Source organism: Podarcis liolepis (genome assembly GCF_965112155.1).
Source record: "Podarcis liolepis genome assembly, chromosome: 3".
NCBI lineage: Eukaryota > Metazoa > Chordata > Lepidosauria > Squamata > Lacertidae > Podarcis > Podarcis liolepis.
The window spans coordinates 121,119,218-121,141,985 of NC_139557.1; the positions used below are offsets into that span (position 1 = coordinate 121,119,218).

Consider the following 22,768-nt stretch of genomic DNA (forward strand, 5'->3'; position numbering starts at 1 on the left):
CCATCAGTTTTATTTCAACTAAACAATAAGATTTTGAACAGGCATAGGCAAACTCGGCACTCCACTCCAGATGTTTTGGGACTACAACTCCCATCATCCCCAGCTAACAGGACCAGTGGTCAGGGATGATGGGAGTTGTAGTCCCAAAACATCTGGAGGGCCGAGTTTCCCTATGCCCGATTTTGAATGAAGGTGCAACCAGTTGTTGCCGTTTGGAATTTTACTGCATTATCTTTCTCTGTGTGCCATGCAAACCACTGCTCTGAATAATGCTTTTCTACAGGGGAGGCACTGAGAATGAGATAACGGAACCAAGGTGGCGGGGACCCGGAAATATATGGGAACTGCTGGGTTAGCTGAACTGGGCTTGACGGAGAGAGGCAACAGTGAATGGGAAGGAAGGGAAGAGGCTGTTGGCAGGATCCGTCCCTTGCCTGTTAAAGAGCAAAGTTTTTGGCTCACCGGAATCCAAACATGATCTCGTCGTGGCGCAGGTGGGCGTCATCATCGATGGACAGGATGGCCTCCGTCTCAATCTCATCCCAGGGCAGGAAGCGGTTGTTCAGACTGTTCTTCTCTGTGCGCACCACCTAAGAAACAGAAGTAAATTTTTTAAAAAAGAACTCGTGCTGGGTGAGATCTTGCAGTGGACGTAACAGGGAGGGGGTTTCCCTGTTCCAGAGTTCTCCTAAGGTATCGCACAAGCATGGAGACACAGAGCCCTGTATGTGGATAACAGCAGCCTGGGAGAAGGGACTCTGGAGAGAATGATTTGGAGCACAGACTCTATGGGGTGTGTGTGTGTTAATTGCCCTTCCATCTGCTCTAAGCTACCCTCCCCTAAAGATGCTGCTGTCCGATAGACAGGTGGAGAGTCCACCTTCAGCCACCTATGAAGAAGAAGAAGAAGAAGAAGAAGAGGAGTTTGGATTTGATATCCCGCCTTTCACTCCCTTTAAGGAGTCTCAAAGCGGCTCACATTCTCCTTTCCCTTCCTCCCCCACAACACTCTGTGAGGTGAGTGGGGCTGAGAGACTTCAGAGAAGTGGGACTGGCCCAAGGTCACCCAGCAGCTGCATGCGGAGGAGCGGAGACGCGAACCCGGTTCCCCAGATTACGAGACTACCGCTCTTAACCACTACACCACACTGGCTCTCTTGGGTCACCTTCAGCCCTTGGACTAGGACTGCTTTCTATACATTAACAGTAGGGCTCTTCCTTAACGGTACTATGTCCAGCTTTAGGTAGGGGACTGAGTGCTTGATTTTTTTTCTATTAGTATTATTATTATTATTATTAAACTTAAAATTATACAATACAACACATACAATACATACAATGCCTATCTACATACCCAACGTAAATACACCCCGAGTGTTTGACTTCCAGCTATTCTCATTGTGCTATTTTACAATTTGGTGGTCTACACACATTTCATTTTTGTTATTTTGGTCTCCAATTTTTTTCTCTACACAAATTTTACAAATATATACCTCTATTTTCTAGATTCATTCTATATCTGTCAGGAGATTTGTCTTGCCCGTATAATTTTTATGGGTATTCATTGAAGATTATCCATTCATTATTTACTTTTTGTACAGTATTTCCTCTAATTCTTCCTGTTAACTTGGCAGGATGTAAATATTCAATCATTTTTACTAACTAGTCTGTTTTGGTGGGTATATTGTTACTTTGACTGAGTGCTTGATTGCAGCATGAATGAAAAACAACCATCCAAAGGATAAATGGAAATAAATCTAACATCAGGAATCGCAAGACAGAGAAACCAGTAGGAGAACACTTCAATCTCCCAGGACAAGATCTCAAAGTAGCTGTCATATTACAAAAGAATTTCAGAAACAGACTGGAAAGAGAAGTTATTGAATTGCAACTTATTACCAAACTTAAAACCATGGAGAGACCTGGTCTGAATAGAGACATTGGATTCTTATCTCATTATACATGATAAAGCTATTTTTGGCCATCTCACCCCTTGCTTTTTCCTGTAAGACCAATTGCAGTCGTTAACAGTCGTCAACAGGTTTACCACACCTATCAGCCAATCACCCATCTCCCACCACCCTTCTGAGTAATACCCCTCCCCACCTTCTCCCTATATGTAAGGGTCTGGTGACTTCTGTTTCAGTGTATCTGAAGAAGTGAAAGCTCATACCCAGAACAAACTTAGTTGGTCTCTAAGGTGCTACTGGAAGGAATTTTTTTATTTTGTTTCGACTACGGCAGGCCAACACGGCTACCTACCTGTATCTAGAACCATCCTAAAGAAAAGCCAAATGCCAAAAAGATCGAGAGAGAAGCCAGGGGGAAATGGGGGGGGGGGATTCTAGGCCAAGGGCTGCATTGCCTTCTGGGCAAGCTTCCAAGGGCCATGTTTAACGGGTGGGTGGGGCCAGAGACAATGGTAAAAAAAAAAAGAGGTAAAGGACCCCTGGACGGTTAAATCAAGTCAAAGGCGACTATGGGGTTGTGGCGCTCATCTCGCTCTCAGGCTGAGGGAGCCGGCGTTTGTCCACAGACAGCTTTCCAGATCATGTGGCCAGAATGACTAAACCACTTCTGGCGCAACGGGACACTGTGATGGAAGCCAGAGTGCATGGAAACACAATTTACCTTCCCGTCGCAGTGGTACCTATTTATCTACTTGCACTGGTGTGCTTTTGAACTCCTAGGTTGGCAGGAGCTGGGACTGAACAACAGGAGCTCACCCCGTCATGGGGATTCGAACCGTCAACCTTCTGATCGGCAAGCCCAGGAGGCTCAGTGGTTTATACCACAGTGCCACCCTCGTCCCATGGGGCCGAAGGCAAAAGTGGGCAGGGCAATGGACGCAATTTTTACCTTTGTACAGTGGGCTAGATTTACCAGAGTTCAAGGACACGTTCCAGCCAGGCAAGAGAACTCAAGGAGGGTGTAAAGCACGGCTGGCAGGGGGCGTGGCCTGGGATATGGGCGTGGCCTGGAGAGAGAGTTCTGATGACCAAGCAGAGGATTTTTAGATCTTATTATGGGGTTTTTTTATAGTTCAAGCTATGGTTTTGCCAGTAGTGATGTATGGAAGTGAGAGCTGGACCATAAAGAAGGCTGATCGCCGAAGAATTGATGCTTTTGAATTATGGTGCTGGAGGAGACTCTTGAGACTCCCATGGACTGCAAGAAGATCCAACCTCTCCATTCTGAAGGAAATCAGCCCTGAGTGCTCACTGGAAGGACAGATCCTGAAACTTAGGCTCCAAGACTTTGGCCACCTCATGAGAAAAGAAGACTCCCTGGAAAAGACCCTGATGTTGGGAAAGATGGAGGGCACAAGGAGAAGGGGACGACAGAGGACAGGATGGTTGGACAGTGTTCTCGAAGCTACCAGCATGAGTCTGACCAAACTGCGGGAGGCAGTGGAAGACAGGAGTGCCTGGCGTGCTCTGGTCCAGGGGGTCACGAAGAGTCGGATACGACTAAACGACTAAACAACAACAACAACATTGTTTTCTGGAAATCATTCAATTTGGTTGCACACTTTTTTGATGTCTTTTATTTATTGTTCATGACCACTTGTTGTAATTAAGTAAATATTTTCATGTTGGAGTACCGCCTTGCGCATGGCTGTGAACTATGGAAAGGCAGCTTACAAATAAAATGATAATTAATTGGGGGAGTCCACATTTGGCCCCCGGACACACATTTCCACATCACGGCTCTTAAGATGTCCATTTCCCATTCCAAAATGCAGAAGCTCCCTTTACCGCCCCCCCATGCCTACATTTTTCATATAGCGAGCAAAGTCTTTAAACAAGCGTACAGCATTACGGCGGTGAAATGCTATTAAATAAGATTACATTTGGATCGCATTAACAAAAAAATAAAATTTGGCGCTGAAACCATTAGCGGAGGAAAATATTTGTCGGAAGGAACCAGGTGACAGCTGGCATGATTAAATCCCCGCATTAAGCCAACATTAGTACTTTCCCCTGTCAATAGTGGGAGAGAGAGAGAGAAAAAAAAATATGGAACATTCAACAAGCAGGCATTTAGAATGTTCCAAGAAAGATCCATCAAAAGCAGAAGGAATATCCAAGGCAAGCAAAGAAGGCAGCTGGCTAGGGTGAATGGAGGAGGCGCACAGTGGGCATTGTGGATCATGCAGCAAGCAGCGCACTGAAAGGGGCGCATGATGCACCTGGGCTCCTCCCCCTGCCTTTGCAACATCCCAGCAGCACCCGGCAGGAAGAGGCCAGGTCACCTGGCCAGGGGTGAACGAATGCATCGTGACACCTGGGACACGGAATCGCTACGTAGGACGCATGTGCAGCGTTGCTACATATGACGCATGCACCGTACATAGTGACGCCGCACATGCACTGTACATAGCGGTTTGCCAGCGGTGGTGCTCCAGCGCTGTACGGACGGTCCCAGGATCCTCTGCTCGCGGTAGCTGCAAACGGAGGATCCTCTACATGCGGCTGTAGTGGCGACAGAGGGATCCCACTGCCATCCGTATGGCGCTTGAGCGGTGCCGGTGGCAAACAACTATGTACAGCGCATGTGCGCCATCGTTACGTACAGTGCATGTCAGTGTTTGAAAAAGAAAAGGTTCTGACCTCCTTTTTACTCCTTTGCCTAGTCCTCAGACCTTAGTTGGCACAAGAGAGTCTTTGAGAAAGAGTATTCTTGCAGAATATTGCTGCTTTTATTCTTGAAGTCTTCTTCTCCAATCACGACCGACAGCTTTTACACACACCAAACGCAACCAGCTTTCTACCATCCAACCAACCCACACCCAACATTAACATTGACCACTCTATATATACAGGTGTAATTTGTTGAAAGGTTGCATGAGTCATTGTAGGCTGTTGACTCAAGCTGACTTAGTTCTTTTAGCATTAAAGAAACAGCGGCCAATTTTTAGCCGTGACAGCGCATGTGTGACACCGCACAGGCGCTGCACATAATGGTTTGCCGCCGGCGCCGGGATCCTCTGCTCGTGGCTGCAGCCACAAACGAAGGATCCTCCACATGCGGCTACAGCAGCGCGATAGCTGCTTGCCTTCTTGTCACCCCCCCGACATGGCACCCGGGGCGCACTGTCCCCCCCGTTGCGACGCCACTGCACCTGGCTTTTGCTAGGCAAGCACACACAAAAATTCCACCACTCGGGCTCCCTCTTCTTGTGCACAAAATGCACCAGTACTCACCAATGCGCAGGGAGCAGCGCTCCCATTTTAACGGATTTGCGTATTATTAGTTTGCAAGGTTTCTCACCCGCCTTTCCTGGGACACTTTACAGCAGTGATGCTCAAAAGGTGTGAGAGGGAAGATTCAAGGACAATCAAAGAAACACTTAAACTTTTTTAAGAAAATAAAAATATTTGCAGAATATGGATAGTGTTCTCTGTTATCAATCAAGCGCTGGTGGTTGTTGTTTCATTTTGCTTTCCAGCGTATTTCTTATCAATATCGGTGCAGTGCAAGCAAATGTTTATCCTGAAAAGCGTGGCCCAGAGAAGGAAGTTTGAGAACCGTTGGCTTACAGCAACGTAATATACATATCAAACGGTTACGGTTATTTAAAAAACAGCAACAAGCAGTTTCAACCAGAACAGTATACTTATCCAGCAAAAGAGGTGGGAGCCACTAAACAAAATATCTTAACTGCCAATAGACAGGGTAAAACAGAAACAGGGAGCAAGGCAGAGGGCCTTCTCAGTGGTGGCTCCCTCCCTGTGGAACGCCCTCCCATCAGATGTCAAGGAGATAAAGAATTACACAACATATGTGAATTACTGGCATCTGAAGTCCGCCTATGACAAGGAAACAAGTCACAGTGCAGTTACGCATTTCAAATCGCCAAGAGGGAATAATTAAAGATTATACGCAGAACGTCAGCCTTTCCATTTCCCGGATCTTAAATATTAAGCTGTCCAGACTTCATGGTGCAGCTTTTAAATCCTAGTTCCATGCAGCTTTGATGGTAATCAATAATAATGATAGCAGCAAGAATAATGCAGCTGTACACATATATAGATTTCTGCATAATGAGAGAATATTTATTTGGAGATATTTAAGATGCAAACACCCTGCGGATCAATATAGTCTAAGGAAGCATCTCAAACGGTCACATTGATTCTCCTGCTGTTTTTCCTGTAAACGTGCAGGAGACCGAAATTCGAACGCTGCCTCTTGAGGAAAGAGAGAGCGGATTCCTTCCTTGTGCAACTGGAAGGGGCAACCTCTCTGGAGAAGCAGATTAATGGATGCCATAACCCTGAACTCATTAATTGAAAGCAGGAGCTATTTAATCTCTGCAATTCCTTATAAGGAATCTGGGCCCAGTGTGTTAGAGGGTTGGGGCGAGAATACTGGTATTTAAAATAATATTTCTTTCTATTCGTTTACTCAAAAACCCACAAATCAATAAAGCATTGAAGGAAACAAATAAAAAAGGAAACAATACACCATGAAAACTAAAATTGAACATACAAGATACAAAATTTGGTGACTCCATTCACATTTCCTAGGATGATGATGATGATGATGATGATGATGATTGCTATTGGGAAGTAGTAACATGTCCTATTTTCTTTTCTTTTTATCTGGTTTATAAATATCAGGGAACTGTCCTAGGGGTCTTATTATATTGCCACTTGAAACTGTTGTAAACAAAAATCTGCCCTTTTCTCTTATGGGGTATCCAAGAGCCCATATAGAGTCCTTACGTAGGTTCCCTATTGGCAGGAGAAAATAACCAGAGAATATTGAGAAGCAAAGCAGCTAGTAAGCCTGATCTTTATTATCTGTTACAACAGGGTGCTCCCCTCACCCGCATGAGAGAGGAGGGACCCGGAACAATGGTGTGCAAGCCCTTATTTAGACTTTTGAAATTGCCACCCTGTAGATCAAGACCTGACAAACCTAGAAAGCATCTTAAAAAGCAGAGACATCACCTTGCCAACTGTCAGAGCTGCTTGAAGATCCTAGCTCACAGAGGATCACGCTAGCCAGCGATCATTAAGTAAAAGTCTTTATTGAATTACAGTTTCCATTCTCACGCTGCTGCGCGCAACTCTACGTCTAGTAGCTAGATCGGCGAAGCTCCGTCTGAGTCTCCGCCCCGTGTGCACCAACTTAATATCCTAGCCTTGCTCCACCTTTTCCGCCTGACTGTCCTCCTCTGGGTCCCTCTACCCCCCGGGGCTTCTTCCTTCCGGGATTCTTCTGACGCTGACCCGGACCCTCCTGCCTCCTTGCGCCGGGCTTTAGGACCTGGTTCCCTTTCGGGGCTGCTTACTGCGCCGCCTTCCTCTGCATTTGAACTTGGCGCGCGCGCCCAACCTTCCACTTTCCTCTTAACCGTTTCTTCGCTCCCCGATGGAGGTGTGGCCACTCCTGACTCATGCCCTCCCTCCTGTGGTGAGCTGCCAGCGCTTCCCCCCTGGCTCCTTTCCTCTTCCCTGCTTCCTGGCGGTGACGCTGGTCCCGATTTCCAGCTGCTCCCCCCTGAGTCCCCTCTGGCTCTATCTTCCTGGGGTGCCCCCCTAGACTCCCCCCTTGCCCTGGCCACTGGTGCTCCTTTCTGTGAATCCTCTGATTCACTGGAAAGACTAGGAGATCTCGGGTCGTCGTCATCACTCATCTTTTCTTCTGCCTCCTCCCCTTCGCTCTCTGTTTCCTCCCTTGCCCGTGCCTCTGCTCCTAAACCCCTGACACCAACAAAGGTTCGTATAGTTAAAGCTATGGTTTTCCCAGTATGGAAGTGAGAGCTGGACCATAAAGAAGACCGATCGCCGAAGAATTGATGCTTCTGAATTATGGTGCTGGAGGAGACCCGTGAGAGTCCCATGGACTGCAAGAAGATCAAACCTCTCCATTCTGAAGGAAACCAGCCCTGAGTGCTCACTGGAAGGACAGATCCTGAAGCTGAGGCGCCAAGACTTTGGCCACCTCATGAGAAGAGAAGACTCCCTGGAAAAGACCCTGATGTTGGGAAAGATGGAGGGCACAAGGAGAAGGGGACGACAGAGGACGAGATGGTGGGACAGTGTTCTCGAAGCTACCAGCATGAGTCTGACCAAACCGCGGGAGGCAGTGGAAGACAGGAGGGCCTGGTGTGCTCTGGTCCAGGGAGTCACGAAGAGTCGGACACGACTAAATGACTAAACAACAACAAATATCCCCCAATGGACAGGCACAAATTCTCTGGTCATATGGGACTTTTTTAAAGGATCCTTCCAAGACCGGCGAGGGCAGAGCCAAGCTTCTGGCAAGTGTAAGAGCCCTTCTTGCATTTTTGGAGTGGGGGCCTTTTTGTTGATGTTGCCAAATGTTACACAACTGGGAGACAGCAGACACCCTTTCTAAGCTGCTTCCAGTCACCCTGAGATCTATATGTAGTACCTGATGTGCCTCCTGCCCAGCCCATCCTCCCAAAAAACTCAAGTGTGTGTTGCTGATGGATGAGGTGGAAGCAGTCGGGGCCTTGGAAGGAAGTGACCATGTTCCTCTTGGGATTCATTATACAGAGGAAAAGGAAAGCTGAATGCAGTCAGACGCGCACTCTGGACTTCAGCAAAGCTGATTTCAAAAAGCGTTAAGAAACTACTGGGTGACATCCTGTTTAGGGAAGTTTTTAATGACTGATGTTTCAATGTTTTGAATCTTTTGTTGGAAGCCGCCCAGAGTGGCTGGGGAAACCCAGCCAGATGGGCGGGGTATTTATTATTATTATTATTATTATTATTATTATTATTATTATTATTATTATTACAGTCATACCTTGGGTTACAGACGCTTCAGGTTCATTTTTTTTTGGGTTACGGACCACCAAAACCCAGAAGTACCGGAACGGGTTACTTCCATGATTTGGCAGTCGCGCATGCGCAGAAGCACTAAATTGCGCTTTGCGTGGAAGCGCCGAATCGCAACCCGTGCATGTGCAAACACACCACTGCGGGTTGCGAATGTGCATCCTGCACGGATCACGTTTGCAACCCGAGCGTCCACTGTATTATTATATCCCAGGGTCAGAAATACTCCGAGTGAGGGTTGTATGTGGTGGGTGGGAGTTTCTTAAAAGCGAGATATCGAAGGCACAATCGCAAATAATTCTAACAGGAAAGAAAAAAATGGGAGGCACGTCGGCAGAGGGGAAACTTGCCAACTGGGTCTTGTGTCTCCCCATGTGCTGGAATACTGCGTGTGGAGAAAAGGACGCACAAATAAAATTATGCTTGGAAGGCTCATGTAGGAACCTGCCTTGGGGCTATGAACTCCACCATGCCCAAGTCTCTTTGACAAGGAACAGACAACCATTGTTGATTCAAGACGACGACTCAGAGACGTGGCCATGGAAAAACACAAACACCCACCCACTCTCTCCCCCTAGCCATTTGGATGCACTGGAAACCAATAACATCAGTCAGCTGAGAGCAGAGGTTCCCAGTTGGTGGTCCGCAGACCCCAGGAGGTCCTTGTAATCCACACAGGGGGTCCGTGGCACCATTCAGGAAACAAAGGCTTGTTGCTGTTTAGTTGTTTAGTCGTGTCTTACTCTTCATAGCCCCCTGGACCAGAGCACGCCAGGCACTCCTGTCTTCCACTGCCTCCCGCAGTTTGGTCAAACTCATGCTGGTAGCTTAGAGAACACTGTCCAACCATCTCGTCCTCTGTCATCCCCTTCTCCTTGTGCCCTCCATCTTTCCCAGCATCAGGGTCTTTTCCAGGGAGTCTTCTCTTCTCATGAGGTGGCCAAAATATTGGAGCCTCAGCTTCAGGATCTGTCCTTCCAGTGAGCACTCAGGGCTGATTTCCTTCAGAATAGAGAGGTTTGATCTTCTTGCAGTCCATGGGACTCTCAAGAGTCTCCTCCAGCACTATAATTCAAAAGCATCCATTCTTCGGCGATCAGGCTTCTTTATGGTCCATTTCTCACTTCCATACATCACTACTGGGAAAACCATAGCTTTAACTATACAAACTGTATATTAAAAATATCAAAAGTCAGGGGTCCATGCCCTGGCTTTTGAAAAACAAGGGGTTCACAGTGCTTAGCTAGAGGTACTGACCTAGAGGTACGACTGGAACAGTCAGCTGATCTCAGTCCCTTAAAAGAGGTCACAGAGCTTGCATTCTGCTGGAAGGGTGAAAAGACAGAAAGTTCATCGCAAGGCCAAAGCCTTCAAGAGCCGTCAGTGTGCTTCAAAAACACCCATTGTTCCCGGAGTCAGCAAAATATAAAAATGATGCTGTAGAGTGACAGACCCCCTTGCTTACAACATCTCTTGCTCTGGGGCATGCGCTGTTGTGGCAGCAGCCCACAGCACAACAATATGCTTCCAGGAGGAACCCTCACATTTCACTTTGAGCAGCCTCGCCCTTGGGTGAAACTGGCTCGCTCACTGCTGTGTCGGAACGCGCAAGCAGACTTGGCAGAAACAACCCCCTGCGGCCATTCTGGGCAGCTGAGGAGCCCTGGGAATGGCTAAAACCTTTGTTTCGTTAAATTCCATCACATGGCTTTGTGCAGCCAATACGTCCTTTCGTTCTGGAGTGAAGGGTCAAGGCTTCAGAGGGCGGACAACGCAGTTTCACTTGCTCTCACTTGCGTCACTGCAGAGACAAAATCTGATTGGCTCTGGCTTCATGGCGTCATGGCAGTCGCTATACTGTCCACCCTATTGGCTGGGAGGATGCAGTAAGAAAAACAATGCAATTCGAAAGATATAAAAACAAACAAGTACACTACGTGATGTTAATGGTTTGGTGTGAAATTTAAAAGAAAATAGAGCATTTAGGTAAAAAGAGTATGAATCTAAAATATATTGAAATATGCAGAATGAGAAAATATTTTTAAAAACACAGAAGGGGAGGTTGAGGGAAGTCGTTGGGTGGGTGGAGGGGAGAAAGGGATTTATGTTTATTTCTCTTTGTAATTTATGTTGATTATAACACTGTACAACTAAATTTAAAAAGTTTTTAAAAAAACACAATGCAATTTGAAAGCACTGGATGATCTCGGAAATAAGGGTTTACATGACCTAGCGCCACCTCAATGGCTCCCGGGGAGGAGATTGCAGCCTCTTTGTTCCTCCCTAGACTTTTTGGATCCGTGTGGCACAAGCAGCTAAGCCAAGGTTGTCAGAACCCAGAACCATGGTTACGCTCTCCTCCTCAACCGCAATCTGGAGCCAAGGTTCATCCGATGGTTACAAGTAAGTGACTAAAGAGCAGAGACCTTAACTACGACTCTGAGTTTGGGCAATATGCTTAGCTGTCGTCCCACAAAGACCTAGAACGACCAGGGAGGAGCAACGTGATTGCGAGATCCTTGCTGGGAGGCAGCATGTTCACGTGGTCACAGTAAGCCGTGATGTGGCTCACTGCAATGTGCAAACCAAGCCAAAGGCTGCACGCAGCAATGAAAAGCCACCTCCAAAGTGAAAGGCATAAAGATTTGGGAATGTTTTTTGGGGAATGTTTTTCCCAAAGATTTGGGAATGTTTTTCCCAGAAGGGAAGCTTTTTGCCTCCAAAATGTCTGAGGGCCAATAGAAATCTCTATGTGGGATGGGAAGCAACAGTTAGAACTGGATATGGAACAACTGATTGGTTCAAAATTGGGAAAGGAGTATGACAAGGTTGTATATTGTCTCCCTGCTTATTTAAATTATATGCAGAATTCATCATGCGAAAGGCTGGACTGGATGAATCCCAAGCCGGAATTAAGACTGCCGGAAGAAATATCAACAACCTCAAATATGCAAATGATACAACTTTGATGGTAGAAAGTGAGGAGGAATTAAAGAACCTCTTAATGAGGGTGAAAGAGGAGAGCGCAAAATATGGTCTGAAGCTCAACATCAAAAAAACAAAGATCATGGCCACTGGACTCCATGATCACTGCAGATGGTGACAGCAGTCACGAAATTAAAAGACGCCTGCTTCTTGGGAGAAAAGCAATGACAAACCTAGAAAGCATCTTAAAAAGCAGAGACATCACCTTGCCAACAAAGGTCCATATAGTTAAAGCTATGGTTTTCCCAGTAGTGATGTATGGAAGTTAGAGCTGGACCATAAAGAAGGCTGATTGCCAAAGAATTGATGCTTTTGAATTATGGTGCTGGAGGAGACTCTTGAGTGTCCCATGGACTGCAAGAAGATCAAACCTCTCCATTCTGAAGGAAATCAGCCCTGATTGCTCCTTGGAAGGGCAGATCCTGAAGCTGAGGCTCCAAGACTTTGGCCACCTCAGGAGAAGAGAAGACTCCCTGGAAAAGACCCTGATGTTGGTAAAGATGGAGGGCACAAGGAGAAGGGGATGACAGAGGACGAGATGGTGGGACAGTGTTCTCGAAGTGCCTGGCATAAGTCTGACCAAACTGCGGGAGGCAGTGGAAGACAGGAGTGCCTGGCGTGCTCTGGTCCATGGGGTCACGAAGAGGCGGACACGACTAAACAACAGCAACAAATTTGACACCACTGCGGGTACTTCCATTTAATTTTAGATTTTCAGTTCTAACACTGCAGTGATCTTGTTTGACATTAATGGCTCTATTTTTTGCTCCTCCTTCGTTGCACCCAGTGGCCAATTAAAATGTGTGTCATTTATTATTTGATTTACTGCATTTATAGCCCAACCTTTCCTCCACGGATCTAAAGGTGCCATAATTATTACCCCCTCCTCATTTAATCCCGACAACGACCCTGTGAGGTAGATTAGGCTGAGAGGCAGTGACTGGCCCAAGGTCACCCAATGAACTTCATGGCTGAGCGAGGATTTGAACCCAGGTCTCCCAGTCTCTAATCACTACACCACAATGGTTCTCACAAAAACAACACAAACGTTTATTTACTAGCCTGATTCAGGTAACAGTTAATAACAAAGTGTGTTTGGGGAAGAGTATACTATTAAGGTGGGTGAATGTTCCCTCTGTACTAGAGACCTATATGTCAACAGCACTACGTAAAATAATTTAATACACAAGCAATTGTTTCATATGTCACCAATTTAGGAATTTGGGCTCTGTCTAGTCGTGAGTGACTGTGTGTGCGTGGAAAAATCAAACGGTGGCAGGAAAAACTAAAATATATACAGCCAACTGCGTGCCCTGTTCCACTCAGACCTATTACCACTGGGAGGTTTTACACTCAAGTCTTGAATTAAATGTCAAATATAATTTGCTGCCGGAAACAGGGGAGCGTGTCTGTGCCCTCGGGGGAATTTCTGACAGACCAGCTCTGCACGCTGCACTTAGCTTCTGCTGGGAGGAGAGCGGATGCCATAGACCTCTCCGGATGAAAAATGAGGGCACCTGCAGCAGAAACGTGGGGCTGCCACTGTTTCCTCGTTAAGAAGTCGAGGTGCAAGCGGAGGAAACGTTCGCTGGCCAGAGTTTGAGTCTTCCCTTGCTCATTTTGGTCACAACAGGCAGCTGACACAACAGGCAGCTGAGGTTCTGCTTCAAGAGGCAGGGTATAGCACTGCAGAAAGCTACTGCGGGCCGATCAGTCTTTTTCATTGTAAATGGTTGTTACAATTGTGTAAAGACATGAGAATTCCAGTCAAATGTCCAATCCAGGTTTATCAGGACAACAAAGCATGTTTGGCTTTGCTGACTTCTGAAGGTTGTAAGCAAAGCACGAAGCACTTGCAGTTGAAACTGCAACATGCTAGAGAATGTGTTCAGAAAGGACTCGTAACGGTGTCCTATATGCCAGGTAATGAAATTTCTGCTGATTTATTGTCCAAGGTTGTTCCGAAGGATCAACACTGTACCTATGTACAAAAACTGGGTATGTACTGAGTTTGAACATGACACACTGCCCCGCGGTGTTCACAGAAAGGGGGAGGATGTTAGGTTTCTGTGTGTTGCCACGGTGCAGTGCTTTGAGTCACCAGACTCTGCTTACATTCCAGAGACATTCCAGGCTGTTGGAAGTCTCATGGAAGACAGGAGACGGATGTGATGTTACTGGTTTCCTGTTCCTTTGTTTTTCTGTTGCTCTCTGTCTTTCATAGACAGAGAATGATTTCTTTTCTGTCTGCGTAGTTAGCAATAAAGTCTTTGCAATGTAGCTCATAAAGCTCGTCACTTCTGCTGCTTTGATACTCTGCGTAATGGGGAATGTGCCTGGAGGCTTATCAAAGGCTCAGGTCGTTAATTATCATTGGAGGCGATTCCGAAGGACTTGACCAGAGGCGTCGCTCGGTCGAACACAAGTCCGACATCTGAACCTGTTGGTTTGAGTCTTAAGCCCTTGAGCAGAGCGGACTTGAGGAATTTTTGGGTGGCCCCCAGCAACATTTGATGCCCTTCCCAGCCGTTGTGCTGCCTTCCCAAAGCCAGGTAAGGGAGGAACTAAGCTTTGGGAAGGAGGTGGGATGGTTCTGGCAGGGTTCTAGAGTCTCTGACAGGGTCCGCGAGTCCTGACACCTCCTTCCCAAAGCCTAGTTAGAGCTTTCCCAGCTTTAGGAAGGAGACGCGAGGGCTCTAGGAGCCTGCCAGAGCCTTGCGCCTCCTTCCCAAAGCCCAGTGCCTCGCTTAGCCTGCTTTGGGAATGCATCACTAGGGGCATGTGTCAAATATTGGCCCTGCTCTCTCCCACCCCCACCCCCACCCAACACAGTGTGTGGCCTGTGGGTTCTGCAAATTCTTGCAGCCCACTTGGTACGGAAAGTTGGACCGCCCTGCTCTGGAGGAACAGATAGCAAATGCTTACAGGAAGTCCCAGAGCAGGATCCGAGCGCAAGACGACTTTTCCCACCAACTGGTAACTGGATTAGTGCTGCTGTCGTGACTAGCAGCCACTAGGAACCTAACCAGTACATCAGTCTAGTCCATTCTATATCAGGTGTGGGGAACTTTCGGCTGAACTACAACTCCCATCAGCCCTTGCAACCGTGGCCAATGGCCAGAAATGATAAGGAGTGTAATTCAGCAACACCAGGAGGGCCAAGGATTCCCCAGCACCTGCTGCAATATCAGTCCTGCCAAGCCAGGCCACAACTTGGGAAGCCTTCCCTGCCCATGGGGAGATGTCCCAACCTGAAGCCCAGGTGACTCACAGCCACATGAGACAGTGGCCCGCAGAGCACCAGGGTACTGCTTCCAGTCCTGGATGCAGCAAAATGAATGCAAAGCCCATCCTGGAAGGATCCTGGTTTTTTTGTTGCCTGCCTGGGAAGGGGCTGCTAAGCACCAGGAGGGCAGAAAAGCTGCACTGAGATTGACGGGTGACGAACAGTGCTAAGCAAACATTAAATGGATAGTTAAAGATGGGATGCAAATGAGGCCAGTTCTACCACTTTTTTTAATGCAGCTGTTTCCAAAAAAAGGAAAGGAGAGGTGCCCTCTAAATTTGTTTTTTTTAAAAATATTTATTAGAGTTTCCAATTTTTTACAAACAAAAATAAAAAAGCAAACATAAAAACATTAAAAACACATAAATTTCACAACTTATTTTCTCATAACATATTTCTCCGACCTCCTCATACCTCCCCTTCTTGTATATCCAGTTCAAATTATTTATACAGCAAATCCTTGTCTCAAAGCATTACAGCTTAAAGAAAAGAAAAGAAAACACCTTATTTTCTCTCCAACCTCTTAGATTATTATAACTATAGATTATTATAAATTCTTGCTTACAAAAAGAAAACCATTTTATCATATTCCTTTTACCATTACAGCTAGAAACCACTTAATTTCAATCCAACATCATTCAACATTCCTTAACTTTACAGTATTTTTGTAGATAGTCCTTAAATTTTTTCCAGTCTTCTTCTGCCGACTCCTCTCCCTGGTCACGGATTCTGCCAGTCATTTCTGCCAGTCAGGTGCCCTCTAAATTTGGAAGCTAAGATGCACCTCGCAGCAGCGCCCGAGAGAGTCAACACTCCCCCTTGTGAGGGTTCGTGGCTGTTCTTTCAAGGGAGTGGAGCTGCAGACAGACTGGAGCATAGTTAGCAACTTTATCTGAGGGTTCTGCCAAATTAGGAAAACCTTCCGTCAGCGCCGTGTCTCCGTGGGTGTTCTCAGCAGTGATGGAAAGGAGTATATTTAGACAGTGCTTTGACACTGTTGCTTAAAGCAAGGTTAACATTGTGGAACAATCGCTCATTATGGCTCATCTAGGAGCCCCGAGGAAGAGGATTTGGGGATCTCCTGTTTCAGATGCTCGGCCACCGAGAGCAGGGGAAAGAGGGGAGGGTCTGTGTTAATGGAGGGTCTCAAGCTCACAGGCTTGGACAGCAGCTCACTTTTGGAGGCATTATTTGATCCTGCTATTTTGTCTCCGGGATGTGCTTCCTTGCAGGCTGGCGGCTCACCTCTGGCAGGGAAGTGGGGGAGAGGGAAGAGTCCATGACGGGCAAAGCCAGTGCTTTTTTTTCCCAGCGGGGAGTCAAGGGGATGAATCACCCACACCTCTTTTTGTTATTGTTAAAAAGTGTGGCACTTACTGTGACAATTTCATGGTGAGCAAAGGTAAAGGTAAAGGGACCCCTGACCATTAGGTCCAGTCGTGACCGACTCTGGGGTTGCGGCGCTCATCTCGCTTTATTGGCCGAGGGAGTCTTCTTTTCTCATGAGGTGGCCAAAGTCTTGGAGCCTCAGCTTCAGGATCTGTCCTTCCAGTGAGCGCTCAGGGCTGATTTCCTTCAGAATGGAGAGGTTTGATCTTCTTGCAGTCCATGGGACTCTCAAGAGTCTCCTCCAGAATTCAAAAGCATCCATTCTTCGGTGACCCGCCTTCTTTATGGTCCAGCTCTCACTTCCATACATCACTACTGGGAAAACCATAGCTTTAACTATACAGACCTTTGTCGGCAAGGTGATGTCTCTGCTTTTTAAGATGCTGTAGTGGCTCCCAAACTTTTTCCTCCACGAACCACCCAAAAATTGCTGAGGATCTTTGGCAGGTAATTTTTCTGCCTGCTGCAGCCACTGTATGATATTTAATTGCATTTTTACGGCTTCTTTTATTTCTTTTGTACTGCATTTCATTGCATTGCAATTTGGATCCCATAGCATTCAAATCTGTCTTGCAACAACATGCAAAATACTAAGCAATAAAAGAAGCGATGAAATCTAATTAAAAATCAATATGGATATTTTGCGTGGAAGGTTTGCCATCTCCCGTCTTCAGCCACAAATCCAGAGACACACACCAGACCACCTAAATGAAACTTGGGGAGTACGGTTTGGGCCCTGAACTGAGCAGCTTGCTCCTAATTCAGCCGCCTGGTCTTGTCCTCTGCTCATTTTGTCAGTACATCGAAGAGCAAGGAGAAAATCCCCCTGATGCAAGCAGAAAAAGAAATACGCGTCCGCTGCAAATGTGTGACCATTTGCAAAGCCTTTTGAAACCAGGTAGGATCAAAGCTGCCGCTCTGAGTGCCACATGCCATTAAGCAAGAGGGGGGAAGTCGACAGGCTCAAATATAAAGCACTCAAGCCCCACTCTCCTTGTCAGCTTTCCGCTCTTGAAAAATCACCTTCTTAACAAGCTCGCCTGCAAAAGCAAAACCCTCTCCAAAGGCTCCCTCGCATCTTATCTGCATAAGTGAAGATTTCCAACTCTGCAGCACCCTCAGCTCGCCAGCTTTGGGGGAGCTGCCTAGCAAAGCCCCACTGTTCCCAAACTCCGTTCCTTCTGTTATAAGAATTCTAAGGCCCCAAATATAAAATAAGCGTTCATAAATTTGCAAGGCAAACACATAGTAAAGGTAAAGGGACTCCTGACCATTAGGTCCAGTCGTGATTGACTCTGGGGTTGCGGTGCTCATCTCGTTTTATTGGCCGACGGAGCCGGCATACAGATTCTGGGTCATGTGGCCAGCATGACTAATGCCGCTTCTGGCGAACCAGAGCAGTGCACGGAAATGCCGTTTACCCTCCCGCCCGAGCGGTACCTATTTATCTACTTGCACTTTGACGTGCTTTCAAACTGCTAGGTTGGCAGGAACAGGGACCGAGCAACGGGAGCTCACTCCGTTGCGGGGATTCAAACCGCTGACCTTCTGATCGGCAAGCCCTAGGCTCTGTGGTTTAACCCACAGCGCCACCCGCGTCCCAAGGCAAACACATATGTAAGTATATAAACCACGTGTCTAAAATAGTATAGGAGAGCAATCCTGAAGTCATTTTGACTCTCCTAGTGACCTCAAATATTCCTCTGCAAGGAGGAAGGAAATGGGAAACCTCTCCATTGTCTTTTGCTTACATGTTTTGATGGCATATGTGTGTATGAATAGGGTGAGTCTGTGACCTGGGTTCAGGAATTAAAGTATTTACCATCACAAAAGAATGGCCAGGCTGTGCAGGTAATGCAACCATTTTCAGGTATCCTGGCAGACAGGGTTTCTGCTGTAGACGGCCTCTTTCTGTGATGTATGTATGATGTTTTGGGGGTGGTCTCTAGCTACAGGGTGGGCAACTTCAAAAGTCTAATATAAGGGCTTGCGCACCATTGTTTTGGGTCCCTCCTGCCTTCTGCGTGTGGCAGTGAGTGCCCTGTTGCATCCGTTAATAAATATCAGGCTCACCAGTTGCCTTGCTTCTCAATATTCTCTGGTTGGCCTCTGTTATTTTCTCCTTTCGATAGGGAACCAACTTAAGGACTCTAAACAGGCTCTTGGATACCCCATAAGGGAAAACTTATAACACTCCAACAGCTGCAAAGGAGGTCACTTGCAAGAAATGTTCCATGTTGGCAGTTTAACCAGGCCACAAGGCCAAAGCACTTGCACGAAAGGAGGCTGAAACAGATTTCGCCACAGAAACACAACAGTCGTTTTCAGGACAAAAACATCTTTTTCACAAGAGATTCAGGGACCAACATCTCTGATGTTTTAAGGTTTTACGGGCTCCTGCGGTGCTTTGGCACTGCATCTTCAAGCAAAATTTCTGCTTGGTGGCAGAGCATCTAATCACGAACAATTTCCACAGCAATAGTAAAGCAAACCTCTAGCGCATTGAAATTACATTTCAATGTGCGGAACGGGTACCATTTGCACGAACCTGAACGTATCAAATGCATTCACTCAGCAGTGCAAAATGGAGAAGGCTTTGAACGATGTGTTCTGCAGCCTCTCTCCAAAACTGCAGGCTAAGAACTGCCCCCCCCCCAAAAAACCCTAATAATCAGAGAACTGTGCTGGGAAGCCCCACTAGCCTTGGGACTAGTCTCCCCCCTCATGCACAAAACCTTGCTTCTACATGAGAGATTCAGCTCCGAGGAAATATTGAAAAATCAAGCAGAAATCAAGTAGCTCAAGGTAAACTTAACCCATGCCAGAAGTTTGTTCTGGAGTTATGGACTGTTCAATTCTATAATTACAAATCATTTAACAATGGCCAAATATACCTCTTGAAATTCAACTTATTGAATATATTTATGAATCAGCTGCAAATTATAGATCTCTAAGCAATTTACAACAAAATGAACTCCAGAAAAACATACATCTTTGGTGGAACAGCAGAATACCAAAAGTGACTGGGTAAAAATTAACATTCCTAGCAGGGAGGGAACCGCCAGAAGGCCCTCGGAGCCGGACCTCAGTGTCTACCTGACTTTCTAACACTGATCTACATCAGTTCCCCAATTTGTTCAAGGTGTTACTATGGATATATAAAGCCCTTAACAGAACAGCAATATAGTCTTCAATGGTTTAGTTAAGCATGCTATCAACTGAGCAAATTTTCATTTAACTACACGCATCAAATTTGGATTTTTATTTCTTTCAATATTTTCCCAGGTCATTTTAAGCTCGAGCCTCATTCCAGACATTGTGATATATCAAGATATCGCAATGTGTAGCTGGCGATATATCGTGATACTGAAAACCAGATATGGCCCAGCCCTACATCTGCCTCCATCCTTTCCACTGCAATGGATGTTCTCTTCTGAGATCTTATTTCTGAGGCAGGAGGGCACCTCCAAAAGCTCAGCCAGGGCGGTTGCTGGCCTGAACAACCCCAGCAAGAGCGCCAGGCAGCTTGGAAGCCCTCAACCTGGCAGTGCCAACAAAGGCAATATGCAAACGCCGCAGATAAAGAAAAAGGGCCCTCTGAAAACTGTGAGAACCAGCTTGTTCCGACTGCAAAGCTCTTTGGAGTCCTTCCAGCTTTAAAGTGCTACAAAATGCACATTCCTGAAAAATAAATCCTTTTGATACGGATCCGCAAGATAAACATACAGAGTTCTTGCCAGCACTCCACTCCTCCCCAGAGATCCCCACCGATTCAGGCGGCGGAGTTAAAAACATCCAGAGGCACGCAGGCGTGCCAGCATTTACAGAGTCACCTTAAACCCGCATTTAATTTGTGTTTTAGGAAGGCGTTAGGAAAAGTGTAGGAAGCTCTTTCCCGTCAGCTTAAATATCGCAGGTGGCGGCGGAGGGGGCGGTCAGCGCTACGCAGCAGATCTTTCTCAAAGAAATAAGGCAGGCCAGTTCCCCCACTCATCTATCCTCGCCTTGGCGCCCAGCCTACAGAAACAAGTCATCTTGCCACCATCGCGTAAACAGAATTCTTTTTATGGGGGGGGGGGGGAAAAGAAGAAACAGAAATGTGGACTGAGATTTCAGGGCAAAAGAGCTTTCCTCCACCTTTCTGTTTAGGCTACATACCGTATTTTTTGCACCACAACACTCACTTTTTTCCTCCTAAAAAGTAAGGGGAAATGTCTGTGCGTGTTATGGAGGGAATGCCTACGGGTGGCATGCCTACGGATTTTCCTCCTCTAAAAACTACGTGCGTGTTATGGTCGGGTGCGTGTTATAGAGCGAAAAATACGGTACTTCCACCTCCTTTTCAAAGCAGATCTGGTCCACACTGAGGCCTCCTAAAACTTACCAGGGGGTTGACAATCTGCAACTGACAGCTTAGGGGCTGCTGTCACAGGGTGCCAAGTCACACACAGAAGCCAAGGGGTGATGTACCCATGGCAGAAGCTGCAGGAGCCCAAGGGTTCAGAGTTGCTTCAGAAATGCGATTAATAATAATAATAATAATAATAATTATTATTATTATTTATATCCCGCCCTCCCCAGCCGAAGCCGGGCTCAGAGCGGCTAACAACAATGAAAGTAACACAGCATTCTAAAATCAATTCATTTTAAAATCAGTTCAAAATCAAATTAATGGCAACCATTGGGCCAGAGTTCTGTGAGGATTACCAAAGGAGGTGGGTCAGACTGTGCCTTGGCCAAAGGCCTGGTGGAACAGCTCTGCCTTGCAGGCCCTGCGGAAAGATGTCAAGTCCCGCAGGGCCCTAGTCTCTTGGCACAGAGCGTTCCACCAGATCGGGGCCACAGCCGAAAAAACCCTGGCTCTGCTTGAGGCCGGCCTAACCTCCCTGTGGCCCGGGACCTCCAAGATGTTACTGTTTGAGGACCATAAGGTTCTCTGTGGGGCGTACCAGTAGAGGTGGTCCCGTAGGTACGAGGGTCCTAGGCCGTATAGGGCTTTAAAGATTAAAACCAGCACCTTAAACCTGATCCTGTACTCCACCAGGAGCCAGTGCAGCTGGTATAGCACCAGGTGAATATGACCCCGTGGAAATGACCCCATAAGGTGTCTCGCCGCAGCATTCTGCACCCGCTGAAGTTTCTGGGTCAGTCTCAAGGACAGCCCCACGTAGATTGAGTTATAATAATCAAGTCTTATTCTGGGCATCTGACTGACTCTTCCAGTCCAAAATTACCAGTGTAGAGCAGAAATTTTTAAAACAATGCACAGGCTAAAGTGCTAGGAAGGGCAGCCAGCCTCATCAGACCACGATGATGAAGGCTTTTGGCAGGGATGAAGGGAACTGTTGGCCAACAACATCTGGGGAGAAGCAGGTCCTTCTTTCTTCTTAGGCGATCGCTCATAGCCAAGTAAGATTGTCTTCCATGAACACGGTCTTAACAGTGAGTCCATAAGTGACTGTGGAGGCCAATTCTGGATCCACATGTCCTTCCACAGTAGGGACATTGGTTTCCGGGCGGGAGTTGATCATGGTGAGGGTTTGCCAAGCATGCCTTCCTCTTAGCACATTTCTCCCTTGCGTCCTGAGTTCAAGTGTCTTCTAAGCCCATGACACCTGTGGTAAAGGCTGTCCTCCCATTGGAGCACTCGCAGGCCAGTGTTTCCAAGTTGTTTGTGTTTATACATTTTTTAGATTTGCCTTGAGAGAGTCTTTAAACCTCTTTTGTTGACCACCAGCATTACGCTTTCCATTTTTAAGTTGGGAATAGAGTACAGTGGTGCCTCGCAAGACGAAATTAATTCGTTCTGCGAGTTTTTTCGTCTTGCGGTTTTTTTCGTCTTGCGAAGCACAGTGTCGGAAAAGTTTTGGAAAAGCTTCAAAAATCACCAAAGTCTTCAAAAACCTCAAAAACGGCTACCACGCCGCGTGCTATGAGTTGCTCCTCGAAGTCAAGTCGCAACTGTATTAACGGTTTTAAGAAAAAGGAAACAAACTTGCAAGACGTTTCCGTCTTGCAAAGCAAGCCCACAGGGAAAATTGTCTTGCGAAGCAACTCAAAAAACCAAAAACCCTTTCGTTTTGCGAGTTTTCCGTCTTGCGAGGCATTCGTCTTGCGAGGTACCACTGTAGTAACTTTGGAAGAAGAAAATCAAGCATCTGCACAGCATGACCAGTCCAACGAAGTTGATGTTGAAGAATCATTGCTTAGACACCGATGATCTTTGCTTCTTCCATCACCCCTAGAACCGCCTTGTGGTCACTCATGCCCACCTGTAGGTCTGACTCTGACC

At 46.7% G+C, this 22,768-nt stretch overlaps 1 protein-coding gene across 4 annotated transcripts in view; it reads right to left on the minus strand.

The window, feature by feature from the left end:
• The window catches only part of EXTL3 (exostosin like glycosyltransferase 3), a 172,855-nt gene that overhangs the window by 12,043 nt on the left and 138,044 nt on the right, over positions 1-22,768 (minus strand). For all 4 annotated transcript variants that reach the window (XM_083494284.1, XM_083494282.1, XM_083494285.1 and 1 more), the window contains one exon: positions 463-590. In XM_083494284.1, the coding sequence (XP_083350410.1) occupies positions 463-590 (128 nt within the window). The remainder of the gene's footprint in view (positions 1-462; positions 591-22,768) is intronic.